General features: G+C 36.5%; 1 protein-coding gene across 3 annotated transcripts in view; it reads left to right on the top strand.

Annotated features, from left to right (window-relative positions):
- The window catches only part of LOC131032632 (187-kDa microtubule-associated protein AIR9), an 86163-nt gene that overhangs the window by 9672 nt on the left and 51539 nt on the right, over positions 1-24952 (top strand). For all 3 annotated transcript variants that reach the window (XM_057963648.2, XM_057963649.2, XM_057963650.2), the window contains 9 exons: positions 2449-2514; positions 2762-2833; positions 2948-3013; positions 3175-3237; positions 3337-3402; positions 3693-3792; positions 4109-4210; positions 19639-19871; positions 19997-20111. In XM_057963648.2, the coding sequence (XP_057819631.2) occupies positions 2449-2514; positions 2762-2833; positions 2948-3013; positions 3175-3237; positions 3337-3402; positions 3693-3792; positions 4109-4210; positions 19639-19871; positions 19997-20111 (883 nt within the window). The remainder of the gene's footprint in view (positions 1-2448; positions 2515-2761; positions 2834-2947; positions 3014-3174; positions 3238-3336; positions 3403-3692; positions 3793-4108; positions 4211-19638; positions 19872-19996; positions 20112-24952) is intronic.

Below are 24952 nucleotides of genomic sequence, written 5' to 3'. Positions count from 1 at the left end.
AACACCATTCTCTTGCATCCTGATCATATTTGTAGGTGGATCGGACTGGATCACAGATCTGGTTCGAATTGAACTCAGTCTGGCCAGTCTGTAGGCAGATTTGGTAACAGAGAAAAAAAATGATGCAAGGAACATCCTCTGGTTGCCTTGGGACAACAAGATGTCCTCGGGCATCTCCCTTGGGGGGAACATTCTTGAATCTGCAGGGTCATCTTGGGGGTAGGTCTCCATGGAGGATGTCCTGGTTCCTGAAGATTGGGTAAAAATCCTGGGGACGCATCCTTAGGGAACACTGAATTAAAATAAAACAGTTTTGAAACCCGTACAGTTGATTCTATTTGATCCACATCCTAGAAAGAGACTAATTATGTGGAAAAGTGGACTGAACCTACAATTCAATAACTGTCATTGATATATAATTAAAAAGATCATGAGAGCCCCTCCTCCTTGAATTGTTTTTCCCTAAAAGAAATTGTAAAGCTGAATATTTGTGTCTTGAGATTTTCCTTCTCCATAAACATTCAATTTGTTTGTTGAGGTTTTCCTTCCCCATGAACATTTCATACTATCAATCAGATTATCATTACTGCAGCTTTGAAAGATTTCTTAATGGCTTTGTACTACAGATACATGCCATTGAAAATATCTAGCATGACAATTTTTTGTAATGCTTGTAACTGTTTCTATATGGAGAAACTTTATTGAAGATTTCACAACTACATTGGTGAGAGGCAGGTAATGCCCTTGGCGTCCACTAAACATTTAACATCACTGGCGTCATTTGCCGTAACGTTGGTGATTTTAGAAGCCAAAGTTAGGATAGCAATGAGAAAGATATTTTGTCTTGAGCAATTGGACTGCAACAAAAAGAGGAAGATCACAAAGGATTTCATTTAAGCACATAACGGAATTACTCTTAATACCTCTGCCGTGATTGCAAGGAACTTCTTGTTATTAAATTTGCTCGTTGCTTGAACCTTGCTGTTAAACTTTAAGAAAAATCTTAGGCATAGGTTCAACCTTTAAAAATCCTTTAAATGAGGCAAAATTGTTTCTCAGATATGGAACCCTAGTTTCTAGTTTAAATACAAGATATTTTCATTTAAACAAAATAACTGCATTGGTTTCTTGTCATGGAAACATGATACTGGATCAAACTAAGTTGCTTGAAGTACCTTTCTTTGTTAGATGTTCTTTACTAAGGGTTTCTCCAACAAAATCCTTTGTAACAAAATGTTCTAGCTAAATCTTCATTTCCAATCTTCATATCCATGAAAATTTTCTCTAGGTTTTCAATCTTTCCTGATAAGCTGACCGTTTATAATCCTTATATTCTTATTAGCATTTTATTCAAATAGCAGCAGCCACTTTCTTTGATCTTCTTCTCAGTGATTGACACATCCAAAAAATAGGTATTTATGAAACTCTTTATTGTCTGTTTCCCATAAATGTGAATATCAGCATTGATGGTTGAAATCTTTGCTACTTCTGTGAAAAGCTCTGCCATTGTTGGGGCTTCTCCCATGAGGGCAGAGAAGGGCTCTGATACCATAGTTATGATCCTAAACTGCTCACTGCTGGAAGTAAGCTGCTAATGCTATGAACAGATTTTGACAAGACTGAAATTTATAGAAGTCTAAAGCTACTGGAAATTTGAAATTGGTAGAAAAATCAATCTGAAGCTTTGGTAGAAAACAATTATGTAATATAACTAGCTTTCTTACATAAAGGTACTTTCACGAAACCTGAAATCAGCAGACCTTCAAGGTTGTGCTCCATTGACCATCAAAAGGCAAGACCGAGCAAATCAATCTCTTGTGGACTGTATACAAGTTGCCCCATTAGATTCACATCCCAGAAGAGCCTAATTACATAAAATATAAAGGTGGAATGAACCCACTACCTAATGACCAATATTAGCGTATATTTAAAATGTACATTCACAAAACTTGAAATCAGTGGACCTACAAGGTTGGACTCCATTGACCAACAAAAGACAAGACTAAAGCAAATCAATCTCTAGTGGACTGCATACAAGTTATTCCATTAGTTCCACATCCTAGCAGAGCCTAATTGCATAAAATGTAAAAGGTGGAATGAACCCTCTCTACCGAACAATCGATGTTAGCATAAATTTAAAACAAAATTTAATAGCATAATTTCTTCTCTTTAGGATATATCAAATTATTAATTGTAGGATGTTGTTATTGTCAGTTTTCATAATTAAAGGCATTATTCAGCTGTACTTCATGAAGGCTCTGAAAAAATATATGAATAAATGAGTATCTTTTTTAATTCCAAGGACTACCATAATGCATTTAGTCTGACCAATTAATGCGATATGAATATTTTTTATAATAATTGCATTCTCTCTTTCAGTTTGGTTTAAGATTTTAGTTTGACCGTGAAGCTGCATGACCTAAACTCTGGTTTTATGCAATTGTTCAGTTTGTTTATCTGAGGGATAATAAGTTGTCAACATTGGCTGGCATTGAGATTCTCAAGAAGGTGAAGGTGAGTCACAATGAAGGAACAAATCATGCTTTCAATGTAGAATCTTTACAAAAGAATCAACTTAGATTAGACTATTTTTTTCTAATATTCTATAGATAGATTGCTGCATAAATAAATAATTCTTTATGCATTCGAGAGGCATGCTTTTACAAACATATTGCAATGCACTAAAGTAGCTGGGTATCCATGCCTACAGATATTCTGTTATAGTGGCATTCTTATTCTTCTATATTCCCTTCACTTGTAGGTTTTGGATCTGAGCTTTAATGAATTTAAGGGACCTGGATTTGAGCCTCTTGGAAATTGCAAAGGTCTCCAGGTTTGTCAGGCCTACAATACTTTTAGCCTGTTGACATTCTTCTGCCATGAAACTTGTTTTCTGCGTAAAATTGAAATTGAAATTTAACTTGTTTTGTATATTTATTTGTAGCAGCAATTGTATTTAGCAGGCAATCAGATTACCTCACTCACTGGGCTTCCAGAACTTCCAAATTTAGAGGTATTTACATTTTTACAGTATTTTTCATATCTTACAGGCATGACAGACTATTTTCTTTCATTAAAAGACAGTTTCTATGCTTCATAAATGTAACCCTTTCTGAAGTTTCTATTTTGTGTAAAATGCCGCAATCCATCTGATTTCTTGATTTGGTTTGTTAGTTTCTTTCAGTTGCACAAAATAAGTTGAAATCACTTGCAATGGCAAAACAGCCTAGACTTCAGGTTTGTGATCTAAAATTGTCACCAATTTAAAGCAAGGTTTAGTTTTCACATGGAGATTACCATTTTTGCTTGAATCTTAATTTGTTTTTGTCATTAAAGGTTTTGGCAGCAAGCAAAAACAAAATATCAACTTTGAAAGGCTTTCCATATGTGCCTGTGCTTGAGGTTAGTTGCTTATTTAAATTATTTTATTTTGTTCTTTTTTTCTTGGTTGCTTTCTCCAATACCTGAAATCTAATATTAGCTTGTTGCTCTTATTCCAAGACATGATTCTTAGCAGTGCTTCTATTGTTCAGTTTATCCTTTTTTTTTTAAGTATCAACAATTGTTATTAACATGTTTTTGATCATGTGTCTTAGCAGTGTTTCTGTGGTTTAGTTTATCTTCAATTTTTTTAGTATCAACAAGTGTTATTAACATGTAAGTTCTATCCAATGATCAATTTATTACTGTAGCATCTGCGTTTGGAGGAAAATCCTATTTTAGAGATGCCTCACCTGGAAGCAGCTGCCATATTGCTGGTTGGACCAACTCTCAAGAAGTTTAATGACAGAGGTATTTGTGTTGAGATTTAGAATGCTATGTATGCTAGCTAAGAAAATCTGCATGCTAGAAATGCTACGTATTTCCACAACTAGTAGAGTGCTGACTTCTTGCATTTTTTGGTCTTTTATGGAATCTCGCTTGTATATTTTTCTTGTGCACAAAGGCCAGAATTAATTTGTCTAGTTTAGTTCTTTCTTTTGCAAATGCCAATTTAGCTGGTGATATTAGTACTGTGTTGCAAGTGTCTATTTGCCAATTATTGTTTGAGGGTTTGGACACTTGATATAGTGTCCTAGATTCATTCTAATGTAAGAATTCCTTGTAGATCTCTCTGTTGATGAGCAGAAGCTTGCAAAGCTCTATCCTCCTCACACTGCTTTATGCATTAGAGATGGCTGGGACTTCTGTGGTCCTGATGAGGCTGCTGGTGAGAATTCATTTCATCCCTCAACCTTTTACATGTGTCTGATTTCACTGTATTAATTTTAAATTCGTCATTTTTGTATCCAGTTTCTTTCTACATGCTACTGTGGTGTTATTGTTATATGCATTTATTTGTATCTTTTGAGTTTCCAATAGTATGGTCCAACTTATCTTATTCCATTTCATATTTCTTTCACATGGTGGAAGCAAATAATGTGTTCTTTCTTATGAGTCCAACTACACAAGGCTCTAGTATTTGCATTCTATTCTTAGTAATACATAAAATTCAATGGAAAATCTCCAGAAGCATGTTGCTGTAAGCTTTTTTAAGTGATCCAGATTAATAGACAGTAACAGCATTTGTCAAGCTTGATGATTTCTTACGAAAACATGTTGGGTTGTTACTGGGGATTAGGTTTTAAGCTAGTCACGCACTAAAAAAAGTTCAGTGCTCCCTGGAAAGGTGTCTTCTGGCATAGAAATGTATTCTACACATTTCTGTTACATGAGGGCACCTGCTGTACTGAAGATGGGAATGCCAGTGGATGCCCTCCTCAGGAAGGTGGATTCCTGTACATGCTCCAAAACATGAAATATAAACAATAAAGTAATTAAATATTCCACCCTTTATAATCACTGATTTATATGTGTTTATTTGTACTGATTGTCAAATAAAATCAATATTTTCTTATCCTTTTGAAATTAGTATATTTAATCATATATAGTTGTCCATGTGTCCCTCTTGATTTCCCTTGAGACTTAACACAGAAAATGCATTGTATTTTATTTAACATTAATATTAATTGAGCTTTAGCTTACCTTTATTGGTTGTATTCACCTTTGCTCGATGTACAATAATTGTTGGGAAAAAACCAACACTGTAACTTATAAATATGTTGAAATTCATAGTAAAGATCTCTATTTATTATCTAAAATGAAGAAGTTAAAATTCCATAGTATGCTTAAAGTACTGTTGTCCTTATGTTTTTCTGACTTTTCTATAGTTAAATCAGCATGATGACTTGATTCTTTATCATAGGTCTCAGGATCTCAGAAGGGCTAGCAGGGACAGGGTATTATCATTATGTCAAGTACTTAGGACTAGCAACTAGAAATCTTATCTAAGAATTTAATTTTCAGAAGTTAAAAAGTTGATATATTGGAACATTTCCTTACATATTTAAACTATTGGATCTGCCAATATTTTTCTTCACTAATAAAATCATTCAAAATCTTATATTTGCGAAAAATTCAATGGAAATGAAATTATTTGTAGGGTGGAGAAATCACTTTTAATGCTTTCTTCTATATAAATAACTTGTGCCACAACTTTGCAAACGGAAATACATACACCAATAGTTGCTTAGATTTTAAGAAGAGACCCAAGCTATGATTTTATTTTGTTTTATCAAATAGAAAGTGAAGTGCACATGGGTCATTTACAAAACTACAAAATGTTTAATAGTGTATGATCAACCCCATCTCCTTAGTCATTGGCTGCTTGGTACTCTTTGTTATCCTGCATACTTATTTCTATATGTTAATGATGTAATTTTGTACTCAACTATCCTTTGGGAGTTTTAGACAATCTCAAACTTAGTCCTTTTTTGGAGTTGTTTATATGGTGCTCTTGAGAATTTTATTTTTGTAATATTTATAATCCATTTGATGCTGCAAATTTTGACCAATTTAAAAGGAAAGTACAAAACAGTCTGAGAAAAACATTCTTTGAATTCAAAAGAAAAGTACACAATAGTCTGAAAAAAACATTCTTTGAAAGAAGTTCCCTATATGTGAGGCCTATCCAATTGGTCTTAAAATAAAAAAAATTAGATGCAAAATTTAACTGACCTATTATTCATTTGAATGAATTATTTTTATTCTCCATGATGAGCAACTCTGTTGAATTTTCATGTGTCCCCATTTGTTGTTGAGTGAGTTGAATGTGATAAAAATGTGCTATCAATCAAATCCTTAGGCATAAAAAATACCAAAATCTGATGAGCCTTAGGGTACATGTATATGAAGTGTAAGAGAGACTGTTACTATGATATGATCTTTAGGTAAAGTGGAAATCCTAATTCAGTTTAGTACTCAATCTCTCACTCTTATTTGCACTCAATTTCTTGTTATCATCATGCATGTTACTTCTGAATTTTTATATTATGAATGGATAATCCAAGTTATGTTTCATTAACTTTTTGAGTCTCTTATTCATTGTAACACTTTATACAAGTTACAAAAAGTACGTTACCAGGATTTTCAAGCTATTGTGGTGTACATGTTATTGCATGCTGGAGTAGTTTGGGAATGAAACATGGAGAGCAGCGATGCATCCACTATCATTTAATTCCAATAGTCAAGACTGCTGGGAGTTGCTTGCATCTTTAGGACAGATAAAATCTGAGAACTATGCAAAGTCAACACTGTCATAAAGGAACAAAAGGCAATGTGGATAATGTACTGCATCAAATGCTCATTCTTTTAGACACGAGCTTAGTTGCACGCTATTTGTTGGACTTGAATAATCTCTGTCATATTCCTCAGAGTCAAAATATGGAGTAATATTTTGTCTGGTTATGATTTGATGGCCACATGATGATGAGGATGTGCTTAGATCACCTATTAAAGCATTCACAAGAATAAATTTTGAACTGGTAATTTTTGATTATGGAGGTATGCAGATAGGCTCTGTTGATGTCTCTTTTAGCCAAAAGTTGTGAGATGCAGTGCGCTGGCTGCTACCAAGGGCTGTGAAGATTATGGATAGGGGAGCTATTGTATGGAAACATGATTCAAACCAAGAAGGAAGACGGCATGATACTTTTAGAAATTATATCCTTTATCATCAAACACATTTTGAATCACTTATTTATTGGATTGTGTATGGGTGTCTTTTGAGAGTTCTTGAGGGTCATTGCGTTGATTTTGCTTAGACATTGTGTTTTAGAGCAGCCTTCTAGCCTTCTTTGTTGCTCTCAGTGTTTATTCTTTGTTTCTCCCATTGTAGTGTTTGTTGTTTATTTCTAGATCGCTGGGGCAGTGTTGACGTGTATTTTATACACAATCATACACAGAATAAAATACCAATAGGCATCTTATCCTCTCTTGAGAAAATAGTCCCTAACTGCTGAAGATTCGCGTAAAGGATCAGTTAGGTAGACTCCAAGGTTCTTTTAGTAGGGTCTCTACGTGTGGACAAGCTTCCAGCGGTATGATGTGATTTGCTGTTTCCTCCAAGGGGCCTTACGTATTCCGAAAGTTCAAGATTTGCTAAACTAAGAAACTTTTCAAAAATAACAAAAGAGTAGAGTTTGAAAGAGGTCTAATCTAATCTAACCCTATGAATGACTTAGTATGGACAAGACTTGGCAAGATTCAACCAACTTCAATTTTGCCATAAGATAACAACTCAATTGAAATTAGTGCGATCTTCTAAGGTAATAAAATGATATTCAATGCATCAAAGATCACGGGCACTACCACGAAGGTACATATCCAAGATACGATAATGATTGAAGATTAAGGGATTCAAGGTATTCTCCAGTCGACCACGCAAGGCGTTCCTACAATCAGCAAGAAGCTAGTGGTTTGGATTACGAATCCTACCAAAGATCAAGTCTCACACAATGTCCTTCAAATTAACAAGCTACTTTGATTGAGCACAATTCAAGTAAATCAAACAACCATGAAGATAACTCAAGAAATTTGCAACAAAACACCATAACTTCAATATTTCATTGATTTCCAAATCATCATGTACAACAATTGCTTGAATTCCTCTCTTCAAAACTCAATCTTGCTACAAATAAAATTGCTTCTAGCTCTAATCTCTCTTACATCAACTATTGACTATTACACTATTAACTATTACCAAATGAAATGAAAAATGGGGGTATAAATAGCATCCCCAATTACAATGAAAGGTCCAGATCGAAAGTAGATCAACGGTCAAGATCATGACACCCAAACCCTAATTAGGGTTTGTTACAAATGGCCTCCTTTTTACTGAACAATATTAAATGCATAGCCAAATATTAAATTTTGGCACAAAAACCTAGGAGACATAAACCAATGAGAAATAAGATGTCATGTCATCTGTAACAACCTTTCATCTAGAATCTTATTCCCTTTCCAATTCTCTTTCTTAGCATGTGCAATGAATCTTGAAACGATTCCTTCGATTTCTGCGATTGGAATCTCGGGAAGATTCTTCATACTCTCTTCTAAGTGGATGACCTAATCGAATGCATCTAGAAGAGCTGCGTCCCATGAAGGTTCAAGTTCCTTCGTCTTTTCAATCAGGAGCATGGTGGCAAACATCTGATCATACTGCTCATCTGTAACATTTGCGTCCTTGCAAAAGATGATCTTGATTCTATTCTCTAGTTCCTGCATATCCACATCTGTCTCGACCTCGATCCTTCTGCCAAGAATGGTACGAAGTACCTCAAACACTCTGTCCTGGATCGGATTGATCACCTCCTCAACTTGGCTACATCTAGTACTGATGTCCTCAAAGAAAACATTCTTCATATGGAGTAAGGTTGACCAATGGAACAAACTGTGAGATTCTCCCTCCAAGATCTTCTCCTGCGCTAAAATCTTCCTTGAAGTATGTCTAATAACTTTCAAGACAGGAATGATAACATCCTTGGTATGGGCGAATGCAGCTACTGTTATCATCAAATTGTGGATCATCTCAAGAACCTGGATAGCTTGATGAATAATCTTCATCATCCTTGTAACAAACTCTATGGCCACTGTATGAGATCTATCCATCCAATTACTTGTACGTTGGACCATGTTCCTGAATCTTTCTGCCTCATTGATCGATTGAAGTGGAAGTGCCTGCACTGGTGATCTAGCTGGATCCTGACGTCCCAAAGGTTCATTGATGTGACTGAAATATGTCCTCCATGCACCTCTCTCTCTCTCAAGCTTTCTATTCTTCTCCATTTCTTCTCTAAGCTTGTCTTTCAATGCCTCAAATGAATCGGTAGCATCATCTAAAGTCTGCTCTGCTGTGGGTGGTCCTAACTCAAAAGTCTGTATATCATATTCTTCTGCTAGGATCTCACCTTCATATTTGTCTGCTGCCGGTGTAGCTATCTGCAATTTCCTGGATCCAGTCTCATCTCGAATCATCTTGGACATCTTGGTAGCCTTCTTCTTTTCTGTTACTTCATGTGAGCGTCCAACAAGGCTCTCTAAATCAATTGCATTGTCCTCGTCCTCTACTACGATCACCTTAGTTAACCTTTCCTTCAACCAATCTGGGATAATCGATCTTGTTTCTTGAACTTGAATCTCTTTATGCATTATTTCTTCTTGTCTGGGAGGAGATGTCATTTCATTGTCTTCTTTGTCTTCATCTAACTCATAGTCTTGGAGAGATCTATCGGGTGAACCATGCTGTGCCTGTCCTTCTTCCTGCCTATCGTTCTGTACCATCGACTCCATGGATTCTTCCACTTGAATTGTTCTCTTCTCTGGTCTAGAAGATGTACCGGATGATCGATCTCTGTTAGCCTCTTGTTTCTTCTTGGAAGATTCTCTCTTTCCAGGTCTCTCTTTCCTCTTCGAACCTCTTGGATGGAGATTGCCCTCACTGGCACATCGAAGGTTTCCTTCACCTGAATTTCTAGGATTAGGATTGCCTTCACTCACACTAGCTCCACCTTCGGCACGTTTCTCTTCCGAAGTGAAAGACATAGCTATGCCTTGTTCTCTCAACTTCTGATGTTGTATGTCAACCCATCTGCGAGTACAAGACAAGACTGGTGCCATCAAAGTATCTAAATCCACGACCTCGGGCTCATTCCAATCTAACCTTATTGTTTTGCTTTCTCGATCATAGGAAGACTGGATATGTCTGCCACTGTCCTGAGCTTGGTCGGCCACTCTGTATATCCTGCATTTCCTGATGAAATCCAAAGGTAATCTAGAATGCATTTTTCGTTTCACTTCAAGATCATCTAAGAGATTCATCATAAAATCTTCAATCTGATACTCATGTCTAAACTTCCTGCCGACTGTCTCCTCTAAATGTCCACGTGGGTCAAAGCTTTCTCTCAAAGCAAAAGATGAGAAAGAATACAAGGCTAACTCCTTCTCTGCGTCATCCATAGCTAAAGCATTAGGACACCCCTCAACTGAATTACCCAAAATGATAGGTACTGGAACTCCATTCTGATGTCTGTGTCTGAATGCCTTCACATATGCTGCCAACTGTCTTGTTACTTCAAGTAACACAATTCTGTCTGTCGGATATCTCGGCAACATGTATGGAGGTAAAGGACATCCATGCACTCTAATATAAGTGAACTTGGGAAACTGAATGAACCAAGCACCGTACCTCTTTATGAATTCCTGGGCATCCTGAGATAACCTGTTGTGAATTCCACCTTGCAACGTCCTTGTGATGTTCATCGTGAAAGTATCATTAACCAACTTATAGTTGCTCCCTGGCGGATGATGCAAGTAGGCATAGGAATCACAAGCTCTGACCTCGTCGGGTCCTCTTCCAATCACTCCTCTGTGAGGTAGTCCTGCGTACTCAACGCTCCTAATCAAGGCATAAATGACATATGAACTCATGTGGAAGGACTTAGTAGCCTTGAGTCTCCTCAACTGTACGTCTAAGCAATGGCTAATTATCCTAGCCCAATGAATTGTACCTTTCCCTTGAACAATCACCTGGATGAAGTAAAACATCCACTTCTCAAAATAGAAGGCATGAGGTGCTCCTGTAACTCGGTTGAGCATGGTAATCAAATCTCGGTACTCCTCCTGGAAATCAATCCTGTGCGGTGTGTTCGGGACCTTGCTCAGACGGGGACGGCTCTTAAGTAGCCAGTTCTTATTGATAATGCTTAGACAAGCATCTGGATCATCTTCGTACATTGATTTGGCTCCTTCTATGCTCTTGTATATCATGTCCTTGTGCTCTGGAAGATGGAAAGCTTCACTTATAGCTTCCTCTGAAAGGTACGCCAAAGTGTTTCCCTCTTTGGACACGATCGTCCTGGACTGTGGAACATAGTGACGAGCACATTCGATCATCAACTCATGGCACTGAATGGCTGGAGGAAAGCCGGCCGCCTTAATGATGCCACTCTCTATTATTCTCCGGGCGACAGGTGATGGCTTGCCAATGTAAGGGACCTCCCGAAACTTCTTCGTGCTAAAGTTCCCCAAGTTTGTATCTCCAATGTTGCTCCACTTCGACACGATCTTGGTCTCCACTTCTTCGGTCTTCTGATCTTCTTTCATGAGAGCTGAGCGACTGGTGGATGCTCCCGCCTTCGGGGTCGCCATACCTACACAACATTTCATGATGAGAACTAGATTTTGCAATAAATAACATAGATTAGAGAGTATTTTAGGAAACTTCATGATAAGTCTTTGAGTTATCATTTCCTAAAATAAAACGATTGAGCTAGGAATTCAAAATTCAAAATTCAAAATTTAGGCTATGACGATGAACAAAATAAAACAACAAAATTCGCCTAGGCAAAATTAAGGTATAGATGGTCTTCAACGTGATCTCCTCAAGATAGTAATTTCGCCACCTTTTGTGTCCTTGACGTGATCTTCAAATTCCCCTTTAACGTGATCTTCAAGCCTTGGCAAATTCGCTCAATATAGATTCGCACCACCTTGGAAGTTACTAGCGCCACCTTGTATTGATAGTTCGCACCACCTTTGATTAATAAACTTCCAAATCGCACTTTCAAACACAATTTCGCACCTTCTTCCTCAAAATCGCATGTAAGATAGGTAAAATGATGATGTGAAAATGAAGATTTCACTCTCCCTTTATAGCGCTCACCTCTCCATTCACCCCCAAGGCCGACTTGGTAAAAAATGAGGCAATTTAAAAAACGATTTTTAATTAAATAACAAGGCCGACTCACCAAACCATGCGCTCATTTTAATTTTTTAATTAATTTAATAATCAATTATTAAATGCCATCGTTTTTAATTAATAAACTTCGATTTTTTTTACAAGGCAAAAAAATAATAATTAATACCAAGCGCAATATTTAAATGCCATTTTTAATTAAAATATCGATTTCGCTAGCATTTAAATAAATTCAAAATGTTTATTTGAGCGCCAAAATGTTTTGAAAATGAAGTATACGTACCTCATCGCCCTGGTCCCTTGGAGAGGGACAGGAGCGATCCATCATGTTGGTCTCGATTTTTGCATTTTTGACGTTCAACCCCTGCATTTCTACGTTCAAATCATCATTTTGTCGGGTCCTTCGAGTTAGATCGACTTGCATGTGTGCATGAGTGCCTTTGGATGTATCATCGCCCTGGTCCCTTGGAGAGGGACAGGAGCGATCCTAATGTTTTCACTTGAAATTCTCCATTTTGATATCAACTTTTCCTTGTATGGTGAATAATAACCTTGCTCGTTCATTCCATGCTTGTATTACTTGACTTTTATGAGGCATTTGGACGTTAGAAGGATCATCGCCCTTGTCCCTTGGAGAGGGACAGGAGCGATCCTTGTCTTTTCTCCATTTTAAGCTCAAATCGGTGATATTGAACGTCCATTTCCCTTTGTATAGCCTTCCAAATGACGTTTAAAACCATATGCGACTTTATCTCAACGTGATCTTCAAAGGATATCATGCGTTTTGGCAAATATCGTCCTGGTCCCTTGGAGAGGGACAGGAGCGATCTCCATGTCCTGGCTCAAATTCGTAAACATTTAACTTTTGTTCTTCGTTTATTGCCTTCCAAATAACGTCCTTTACCTCGTCTATCTTTGCCTTGCCTTGATTTTGAAGGAGCATAAGTGTTTTTAATGAAATCGCTTTGGTCCTTGGCCAAAGGACAGGAGCGATATAAACTCCTTAGCTTGATCGATAACATTTGGACGTTCCAAACTTTGATATATCACTTTCAAAAGATGCCTTGAACCTTGTATGACCTTGTGAAGCCTTGTCTTAACGTGATTTTTGCATGAATCGGCCAATGCATTCAATATCGCTCTGGTCCCTTCCTGAGGGACAGGAGCGAAGTTCAACATTTTGAGCTTGTTCTTGTTTTGATCAATTTGCAATTATCTTCAACGCGTGAAATAAAGTCCCTTGATTCCCCTTGGTCGCTTGAAACTTGCTTAACTTTTGAAATCTATGCCTTTATGCAACTTTTGCTCTGGTCCCTTCCTGAGGGACAGGAGCGAACTGGGAATCTTAGTGCAAATTCCCTCAACGTGGCGACCTCTGTAACCTTGTGCTTGATCGAAATGTCTTGAAACGCCTTTGCCACCTTGTTCCTCGTCTTGGAATGTCTTGAACTTGAATAAGAAGCAATATAACCATCATATCGCCCTGGTCCCTTGGAGAGGGACAGGAGCGATTCTAGCTCTGTGGGCCTTGTTTCACTTCGTCATCTTCAAAATTTATATTCAACGGATTCGCAATGTTCCATTCCATTCATCTATGCCTTGAGATCGATTGAAACTTGGCAAGAAAATCATCTGTAACAAAAATCGCTCTGGTCCCTTCCTGAGGGACAGGAGTGAACTTAAACATTTAGGGTCCTTACTGACGTTTCAAAATCTTCAATTTGTCTTCAATAGCTTCATTTCACCGTCTTCCTTGCCCTCAAACATGAACTTGACTTGATCCTCGCCTGAATCTCGCCCTATGAAGAACATCGCTCTAGTCCCTTGGAGAGGGACAAGAGCGATCCTTTTCCTGGAGGTATTTCTGTGTTTGTGAAAATATTCAATTTATATTCAATGGAAAGATCACGCCTTTCTTCATCATTTCCAACTCGAAATTCATCTTGACCCTGCAGGAATAGTAAGATATTTGAAAACGAGCTCCTGTCCTTCACTGAGGGACAGGAGCGATTTTGCTCCTACAGGCCAAAATAACATGATTTTACACACTTTATCACTTCACAAGGCGAAAACAAATCATTTTCAATGCCCAGGATCAAAAATCAAAAAAGTCAAAATTTGGTCAAAATTAGTCAATTGGACAAAAATTCACATCTCACCCTCAACACTTAGACAAATTTAAGCTCTGCATTCAAAATTCCAATTGAAAACGGACCATCTTGGCGAAATCATAGCATTCAAAATTTGCATTCAACGAAAGGAAGCTCAAAAGCTCTCAAAACTGACTGGATTCTGGCTTGAAAAGACGTTAATTAAAACCCTAAGGCTAGACCCTAAATCCAGACAACTGACTGACTAACAAAATCCTAAAAAAAACGAAGCGAAAGGCGAGCAAAAACGAGCAAAAAAGAGGGGGTCCCCATTTGCAATGGGGCGATGTGTGAAATGGTCACAACAGGCAGGAAGGTCTGTTTGATGTAGAATGCTCTAAGTGTTGTTTGTTACTCGTTTCTGTGGGTAGGTAATCTACATATCTATCTTTGTTCCTTGACTTGTGGGTAGGTGGTACAGGGACATGTCATGTTAAGTTTATTGCACTTATGTTTTTCTATGATTGTGAAAAGGGTACTCAATTGTTAAAGTTCATTTGAAGATACCAATACATGGAGCTTGCTTATTCAAGGGTCAAAGCTCCTAGATGGCAAGTAGACCATGTGGCCCTATGAGTATGTGTTTCACGGTCTATCGATGAAGAGCGCTAATATTGCTTCCATTCTTTTCTTATTGGCATACCCTTCAATAAATTAATAATGAGGTTCAAGCTTCAATATGAGTTTGTTTCTTATCTTATTTGTTCTTGTTAATTTTTTTTTCTTACCGAGTAAAAATTGATGGAAACTGATCTTGTACTTGTTCGCAGTGGAGTCATATCTTTCGCTGAATGTGAAATCATACTTATAGTGAGCTTTAGCAAATTGGGAACTCCGATGTTAGGTTCAATTGCTTTTCAAATACACCCTAGATGTAGCTGCTTGATGGTCCTAGACTCCTAGTGACGACTTCAGCATTTTTGTCACCTTGAATATTAAAATAATTTTTTGTTTATGAAGATTTGTGAGATAAATGTAATAAGGTTTGAAATGGCTCAAGGCAACTTGTGACTAGTTTGATTTAATTTTATTATTTTCTCTATTATTTACATCTCCAACATTGTAATCTACATTCTTTGGTTGGTAATCTCTTCCCTAGGTTATATCAATTAGTAACAGCCCTAAGGTTATGAATTGTTTGACTTGCCAATGTTTTTTAATGATTATTTCACCTTAGTTAAGTTCAATCTGGGTTGTCATGATGGGTTTTGAGAATAAAGATCTTTAGTGCATACCGTTTGCCATAGGCTGGATAATGGACATCATGGTAAAGAGTTGGGTGGGCAAAAACTTAATTAATAACTATATATGTAAAAACTATGTTATCGATCCGCACTAGGTCTCAGGCCAGTCCGAATTTAGTTTGTTGTCTGGATTTGGGTTTGGTCATGGTTCCACTGTGGTATCATGCATTTGGCCCTAATGGACTTGGGGAGCCCATGATGTATTTTGGACATCCAAATGCCATTTTTGTCTTGTATTTGTTGGAAACTCAAAATCGTCATAGGGTGCAAGGGCCACCTTGGCTGTGTAGATAGGAGCAATAATGAGTGTGTAACCAACTCCCATGTCGGTCACCAACTTGCCCACCATGAGTTACGCAAAGGAGGGTGCTAGTGACATCACAACTGCACCCATAAAATATTTGTGTGCTATGAGAGCCATGGTTCATTTTTGTTGTATTGGTATCATAGGATTATCGCAACTTGAGGTTCTAATGTGGTGTCATATGATGGACCAATTGCACTCTCAAACAAGAGTTGAATATCATAATGTGAGACATTGGGACACCGTTCATGCCCATGTTGATTACTCCCACAAAATTTACATTGCATCCCTTATACAGATTCACTTCTTAAGATTTTCAAATAATTACAAAAACAAATACCCTCAACATAAATAGAAACCTCAATATGATGTATATTGAAAATGAAGTGATTAGATCAAAGAAACACCTATCCAATTGTCAATATGTCCAAATAATCCACCAGGATGCAAATGTAGCAAAACTGAATCAAATATATACTTGGGATGGAATTTGGAAAATGTGCATGGATGGTTTGAACAAACTCCTCAATATATTCCAATGTCGCAAGCATCGTGAAAATTAGAGATCGTAGCAAAAAAACATGACCTTGGGAAAATGAAGATTTGACTTTAAAAAACAACAAATTCTAGCAAACAATTTTTTTTGAAAAATGACTTGCACAAATAGAAAGTAGACGAAACCAACTTTTTGATAATATCTTGTTTTCAAAAAATTAATATTGTACCTAAGTTATGAAGAAAAGAACACCCCCACTTACCCACCCCCTTATAGGCACATGGGGGGTCAACACAAGCTCTTGAGTGCTAAAATTTTTCGGCCCTTGGTTATTCATATGACCGTAGGGTGCTCGGGCAAAAAAATAAGCACTGCCTCCGCAACAGTGGTTGTTGGCAGGCAGGGTTGTTTGTTCCCGCGTTGTCGGGGCTTAGCCCCCTTGCAAAGATTGTGGTTATTATGTAGACCTTGCGACATAGGATAAAAGCACTCGGGCGATAAATCCTCGCCCATGTGACCAAGCCACTAATAATTTTTAATTAATATTATTGTTGATTTGTACTCAAATATTTATAAAGCCATTGACCAACTGCATACGAACTGACCAATTGGAGTACCATACAGCATAGAGAGTATGATTGATGCAACAATGTTGCTAAAAATTGCAGAAGTGATGCCAGAAAAAGTTGAATATGCTTTGTTGATGTTGAAATACTCATAAATATTCTACACAAGAGTGACACACCAATGTCGCCAAAAATTGCAGAAGTGATGCCAGAAAAAGTTGAATATATCTTTTTGATGTCGAAATCCTCATAAATATTCTACACAGGAGTTTTTTTTGTTGCCAATTTCGACCAATCCATACAATACGATTGCGTATGGATACGTACAGTCGTACAGGTTTTGATGGACTATGAGAAAACCTCTGCGTCCCCCTGATAAAAGTGTTGGATTTCGACGATTTGACAATCAATCTATAGTTTTTGGGCCTTCTGAACACAATGTCAGTGTCAGAATTGGCGCAAAGTGCCTTGAAAATTCAGCTCTCTCTTGGATTTGGCTACTGAAACCCTTGCCCTTTAAGATCAGACAAGAAATAACAAAATTTGATGAAAGGAAAGGAAAGGCAAAATTGACTTTATTTGGTGCCCTAGATTCAACTATGACCTCCTTGAAACCCCAAAATGCACCTAGCAAATTCTTCAAGCCATAACATGTCCCTCGAATTTGGGAAGGAATCTGCAACACTAGAGCTTTGATACCATGTAGGAGTTGATTGGTGACTCCTTAACACCCCTAGAAACCCTGCAAGACCAAAATAACTTCCACAAGAAAGAATGGCAAGTGTAGCTTGCTTCAATAATGCAAGATTGAATAATGGTTGAATATAATATATAATGAGAGGCCTTTCTTAGAGAGGTATGATTAGATGGGATTGTGACATATGTCTTAATCCTATGACAATAAGAAAACTATATCAATCAAATATTAGATGACCTAGGTAACTAGAATTAAATAAAGGTCATAAAGCTATGATATGATGTGTCTTATCTTGACAAGTGAGACTTCTAGAAACAATACCTAAGACCTAAGTAAACTTAAAGTCATTTGAATAACTCCCCTACTAGGAACTAGCGAATACATTTGGTACAAGACCTTTACTAGGTGCAAGACCTTATTCTCAGCAACTTCAAATTATTAGCATTTTCCTAGCACCTAATGGTGCTATTGCTAGTAAGAATAGAATAGAAGATTTTTAATGCCCACAAGGCCGAGGTTAGCCTATGGGGCAGAAGATTGCCATATTGGCTTTTTAAAGTGCTTATTTTTTGCTATTTAGTTTGATGATGAACTTTCCTGATTTCTCAATTGTCTTCTCTTTTAACAAATCTTGTAAGGAAGCTACTACTAAAAGTACTTGTGTAACTGGTCTGGATGTCATTGTAAGCTTCACACGCTAAAATAAAGCGTTTTTCTGATTCAAATCCCCCATCTGTGCAAAAGACACAAACTCTCTCTTCCCATTCTTCTTTTGGCCTCTTCCATCTATTCATTCCACATAGAAGACGATGTGAGTTAGTCCTTTATTGAGCTATGAGATTCTTTGCTCTGCAAGGAATATTTGCTTGGTTTTGCCCATCTATAGGCCTTTTTCTGATGATCATATGTGGGGTTATATTCCTCAAGGTAAATGAGCTTCCTAAAAGTTCACCATTTCTATCTTAGTTGAAAGAGGCTTCTTAAATATTTAATGATCTTGACAGGGTTTTTATGCCTTCTAGCAATTGGATGTTGCAGCTGAACTTTTGCAGTGCTATTCATCCCTTCAAACAAATTGTGAAACTTGTTTTATGCATTTAAACCTTGAAAATCGTGGGAAACTTTAAAGACTGGAAGTTCTTATATCAATAATTGTACTTTAATACTAAATTCAAATAAGCTTTGTACAAAATATTGAGCTATTGTTTTGGGATATTTTATGATCTGAAAAATGCTAAAAGTTTAGCCACCTGGTTAAAGTTAGGTCATAACATTTTGCATGCTTTAGTATTGTTGCCAAGTCTGCTTTTTAGATTTTGTAAAATCATCTTCCTTACCAGTTGTTTTAAAGTCAACCATTTTAATAGGAAACATTGTGTACCAACTGCAGAATATTCTTTTCTGCTATTTCTGGAAATTTATTCAGTATCCCGTGAACAGGATTATTTCTTAGACTAATAGAACAAATTACAATGTATTTTCAAGCATCAGTATTTCACCAATTCTCAGCGGGGACTGATATACTTCTACTGATGCTCATAGAAAACTGAAATGTTTAAGACAGTGGTCAAAATATGAGTAGAGACCTGTGGATTAAAGTCCTTTTCTGCAAGCTCCAGAAACATGCTTCTGTTTGTTCTGTATTAGTTGATTATCATCATTTCCAGAGTCTCTCAGCTTGCTGCGTTCCTTTGCAATCAAATAATTATAAACAATTGGTTGTGGCTTGTGCACGCTGTCTCGGAATGTCTTGTTCCACTGTAGTGAGGGCTATATTTAAAGTTGCAAGATAACTGTTGATCTGTCTGAAATTCATCTATGCCAGTTCTGCTTTGGACTGTGTCACAGATGTCTTCTAATGTCTTGTGATAACTGTGTCCAATTACAGAATTTTTTCTGAAGATAATGGCCAGTATAAAGTGGTATCTCTGCTATAGAATATATTCTTGGCTGGGGTTTTCTATTTTCACATCTCCATAGACTCTGTTTCATGAGATCTGAGAATGTCTTGTACTTTAATAGCTGTTGCATAGCTTCAATTGCTTTCAAATCTATTTTTCTATCTACAATGTTTGCAGTCTCTAGTTTAATAGTATTTTTTTCAACAGATTCAACTATGCAGTTTCTCGTTGATCAATGGAGAGATCACTTACCACCAGGGCATGTGCTCAAGAAAGCTTCAATTGATCAGCCGTTTGAGGAGGATGCCTGTAGCTGCCATTTTGTTTTTATGAAAGATCGGAGCATATATGATGAAACTGAATTGGTTCTAAAATATCAGTGGTTTATTGGAGACAAGACACCAACAAATTTTGAGATTATTGAAGGTGCAGTGACTGAGGTAAGAAAAAGTAACTCATTGCTATAATTTTTTGGAACATTTGTTTGGTGTTTATACCTGAAGTGGGAAAACTTACAAAACATTACCCAGGCTTATATGTTTGTACATTTTCTTAATCTTACTAGGTTTATTGGCCAAAACACGATGAGATTGATAAATTCTTGAAGGTGGAGTGCACTCCAGTTTTGAGGGGGACTGAGTATCGACCCATTTTTGCTGTGTCTTCAGCAATTGCTACTGGTTGGTGTTTGCCATTTTTGCCAGTGAAACACTTATTAAATGATTGTTGAGACTTATATAGTTACACAAGTTTTTGCAATTTCTCAATTTTCACTTCTTTTTCAAAACATGTGATGAAGAGATTCTTTATTTCAGATAGTGCGTACTGCATTGCATATACAAATAGTGCAAAAGTAAAAGTTTAAAACAGATGTAATGACTACAATATCTCAGAAAAGAATTGCTTTGGTGAAAGAAATGTGTCATCTGTTCTCACCTTCTGCTGTCTTCTTTCTTGTAAACATGGTAAGCGTGTCTATTCCATTTGACAGGATAACTCAAGCTTAATGTGAACAATCAATTCTAATGGTGGTTTGCTAAAAGCAGATCCATAAAGCTAGTCTAATGTTATACTTAGGCTGCCAAGTTTACACTCAACTACAGGCAGAATTGATTATTAAATATGTCAACTTTCTAACTGGTCAAGTAATCCAAGATGAGTATACATCAGTGTAAGAACCCTGCTGGTTCTAACTCTCCTGAAATACTATTGCTGATGTGTTTTTGGATTTTCAAGGTTTTTGAACAATTTTAAAGCAAAAAATAACACATGTGCTAGGCAAGAATTGCACATAGAACCAAATAGAAATAAAATTGAGAGCAATTGAAACTATATTATGAATAAGATAACTACTACAATAAATTCTACTGCTAATTGTATACCCGTAGGTCCTTAGCTTATTTTAAATGAAGAAGTCTGGTGTTTGCCAACCAAAACTGGGAAACTGACCAAAATTGGTGTACAAGTCCAGAATGTGATTTCTCCGAGCCAGAAAGTTGACGGAATAGCCTGAATAGGCTTGGCGTTGGGAACTGTGCACTCAGAATACAAATTAGGGAGGCGTTTCAGCCTCCAGCCAAATCGTCCTTCTTGGAATCCCCATGTGGCAAGCTGAAAGTGTACGGCCAGAAAAGGAGAAGTGTACGACTGCTTTTATTGAATTCAAAATGCTGCAAATGGGACGTCTAAACTTGAATGCCCCTCTTCTTATTCAAAATCTATAAATAACTGAATAAATTAACCTTTGATGAAGCACATAAAGACTTTTAAATGAAGCCCTCTCAGTTTGCAATAATTTAGCTGATCTTTCACAGCCTCAGAATCACAGATCCACGAAGAATACACATTCTTCAATAGCAAACCCTCTGAAACCCTTGTCTCAGACAATCCATAGAGAAAAAATCAAGCAATGTCAAATAATCAATAATATGAGTTTGAATTGCCTTCAATTCCCATATAACCCCCAAATGGCTAGTTCTCAAAAAGTACGCCCAAATGCAAATTTAAATACATTAAATGTATTTAAATCACTTTTCAATAGTTCAAATTCATCTTGAACGCACTTTTTCATTTAAGTGATTTAAAATCACTTTTAATATTTAAAGTGACCTTTTAATTTTTTATAAAGTCACCTTTTATAATATTTAAGTGGCTTATAATTTTAGTAAAGTCACTTTATGACTTTATAATATCTTTATAAGTTAATTAAATAACTTAACCACTAAAATATTAATATCTCCCTCAATATTCAGTCTTTTGAGGTGCCATCAGAAGCTGAGGTCAACACTGAATAACTCCCATGTGTCTAGGTGCCCTAACTAAAAATATCACAATTGCCAGATTGACTTACAATAAGTAGTAAGTCCCTCAACCAAGCCCATACACTGACTGCAAAGGCCTTGGAACTGAAACCAAGACTGAATTGAAGAAGTGGAACTGCCACTGAGACTCTCTATCCCGAATGTTAGCCTATGAGAGTCCAAATAATAGGCTAATCCATCGAACTCTGATGCTCATGAAAACGGGGACGTTACAATCAGTAAGACTCATAAACACAAAATGACAAGAGATGGTAAAAAGTAGTATGTTATTAATTGTGATGATTTGGAATTTTGATTAGCATAGATTAGTTCACAAGGATAATGATAATTGCTTCCTATATTAGACTAAACGCATAAAAATTCAAAAATAGGTTTACAAAATCTATTCAAATATAAATTCTCAGTCAGGCTTTGTGCATTTGGCCTAGTGTACTTACAGTATTAACAAGAGATGAGATATTGCAAAGGTTATTCTCAGCTTTTCAACTGATATATTTTAATGTACCTTCTTTTTATAAATTTTGATATTTTCTGATATTTTTTGTATTTTTTGTTTTATTTTTCTGATACAACACAACTGGAACAGCAACTGAACTTGTAATATAAATGCTGATTACAACTACGAAGCTGAAAACTTAACAAAAATCCTTAAATAACCCTAAGATACATTCAGATATGATTTGGATAATTATGGCAGCAGCAAGAACACTGATTTTATTTAATTTCAATATGTAAAAATGATTGCAATTCTAATATACAATGTGGAAACAAGTTTCAGAATTACAACTTTCCCAAATCAACTCACAAGTAATCAAATGATGAGACTTATGCAAAATTGCTGCTGGTAGGGCACTCCAAATGATTTTCCAACACTCCCAAAGTAAGATACAACACTACAAATGTCTAATATAACCCTCTAATGATTGGTACAACACCTTAAATGACTGATGCAACCCTCCAAAATGCTGGTACAACACCCTAGATGACTGCAGCAAGGCTAGAAATGAATGTTGGCATCTAGGAAAGGGTTTAAAGTGCTGTGCTAGCCTCAAAAGGCTTCCCACCTGCAGATCTGCCTCCAAAAGGTTGTCCAAAGGGCAGATCGTCCAAAATAAGTGGTTAAAAATGTTATAGAGTGTTGATCACTTCCATCCAATATAATTTGCCCTTCAAAACTATGAAAATTGCCTCTCAAAATGGTTAATACTGTTTCCAATGGTGGTCGCCCTCAATAAAATACTGTTTTGCTTATCTAGGAAAGGTAAGGCAGCCTCAAATCATGCAAATAATGTTTTCAAACAACAACTAGTTCTGAAATCTGCCAATAGAAAAATATAATGACCTCCCAAAGTGTGGTGCTCAAGGTGGATGATGGAAATCAACTCCAAAACAGCGATCTATGATTTAGAGTCTAATTTTGATTTAAGCGAGGATGAGGTAGAGGTATAACAGTATTAATCTTAGATTGTCTACATTTTGTCATTTTGTACTTGTAGCCTTTTGACCTTTTCATTTTGTTGTATTATGTATATGCATTGGTAATGAAAACTCAAGTTGAAATGATTAGATATTGAAAGTTCGTTAATTTGTGTCAGCTTCTGAATTCTCTATTCAGCTCTAATTGTTGGATTTTAGGTTTCAGATTAACAGTAAGAACAAAAAACAGAATTGTATCTTTGACAACTTATATTAACATGAAGGTTAGCTGAACAATTAAACAAACATAGTCTAAATGAAATGCATAAACAATATAACACAAAACACGAGTTACCCTGGGAAACCTCCCTTTCGGAGGAAAACCCAGCAAGGAATGATCCTCAGATCTGATTGTTACCAATTGGATAGATTACAATACTTATCCCCTTAATGCTAATGATGATGAACAAACAGCAATCTGTTTGTTCTAATCTGATAACTAGGTCAGCACACAAGCTTGACCAAGACTGCACCAAATCAGATATAAACAGCCTTCTTCTTTAGATCTGCTCCAGGTCTGATATGATGTCTCAGAGCTTTGATAACCTGTCTTCAATATCAATATGAAGTACACAGGTCTGCACCTTTTGATGATGAAGTCTGCACTCTTTAATGGAGGTATTTGCATCTAGAATTATGTCCATGAATGGGATTTGCCTTTAGTCTATATAGCATCAGTTCTTCACATACAATGGATCAGATTCTTCAGGCACGGTTTGCTCCTAACAGCAGAGATAGTTCACATCAAGTTGACTCAGATTCTTCATATACTGATATACTGATTGCACATAATAGCTGAGAAGGTTCGTACTGCACGACTGGAGAATTTCGCACCATAGGGCAAAGGTAGAGTTCGCATCAATCTTTTGGAGCAGAATTATTTGCTTGAAAAACTTGTTTTATGCACTCCAAATGACACCATATATATATGGTGCTTGCTGACTTATTGGGTCAGCCCAATAAGTAATTGGTGCCAACTTCAAATTTGATTTCCCACGCTAATATATATATATATATATATATATATATATATATATATATATGAATGCTTCCACCTTATATCATATAGGGTCGGCCCTATATTGAATTTGGCGCCAGTGTTAGTTTGAATGCCCACGCTACCTTTGGGTGTGGATACAAGTAAGGGCAGGCCCAACCCTATTTAGCGAACAATCAAATGTTGCCTTGGGCAATTTGATTTTTGCTTTATAATTAATTTTCGAACTAGTTACAAACAACACTAATGTCTCACAAAATGGTTCTATAATGTATATGATGGATACCTTATATATGAGTAATTGAAATTTCCTATATTTAAATTTCTTTTTTCTATTTTTAAAATTGTTTTCCTCACAAAAGGCTTCCTGTCCCCCACTATACCAAAAATGCATCCCTTCGTTTCTTGCTATCATCGTCCTTGAAACTTGGTGTAACATGGTTTATTTAATTTAATAATTATTGAAAATTAACAAACCTCAATCTAGTTTCACCTTTCAACTTTGAACTTTTGAAATAGAAATCCTAAACTTATGATCCAAATGGATCACAAAAATTATAATGCAAAGACATGGATTTTATGGACAAGTGTTTGGAAGTGTCTCAGAGTTGGAAAACACAGAGATTGTACCATGATTGTGGATGAATTTGGACAGTACTGCATTTGCAGAAGTGTCCATTAATAGAACAAACGTCAGGACTTGGAATCTATGCCAAATTGTCACTGT

The sequence above is a fragment of the Cryptomeria japonica genome, chromosome 11 (assembly GCF_030272615.1).
Source record: "Cryptomeria japonica chromosome 11, Sugi_1.0, whole genome shotgun sequence".
Classification (NCBI taxonomy): Eukaryota; Viridiplantae; Streptophyta; class Pinopsida; order Cupressales; family Cupressaceae; genus Cryptomeria; species Cryptomeria japonica.
The sequence above is the reverse complement of the archived record's forward strand: the minus strand, read 5'-3'. Positions and strand labels throughout refer to the sequence as shown.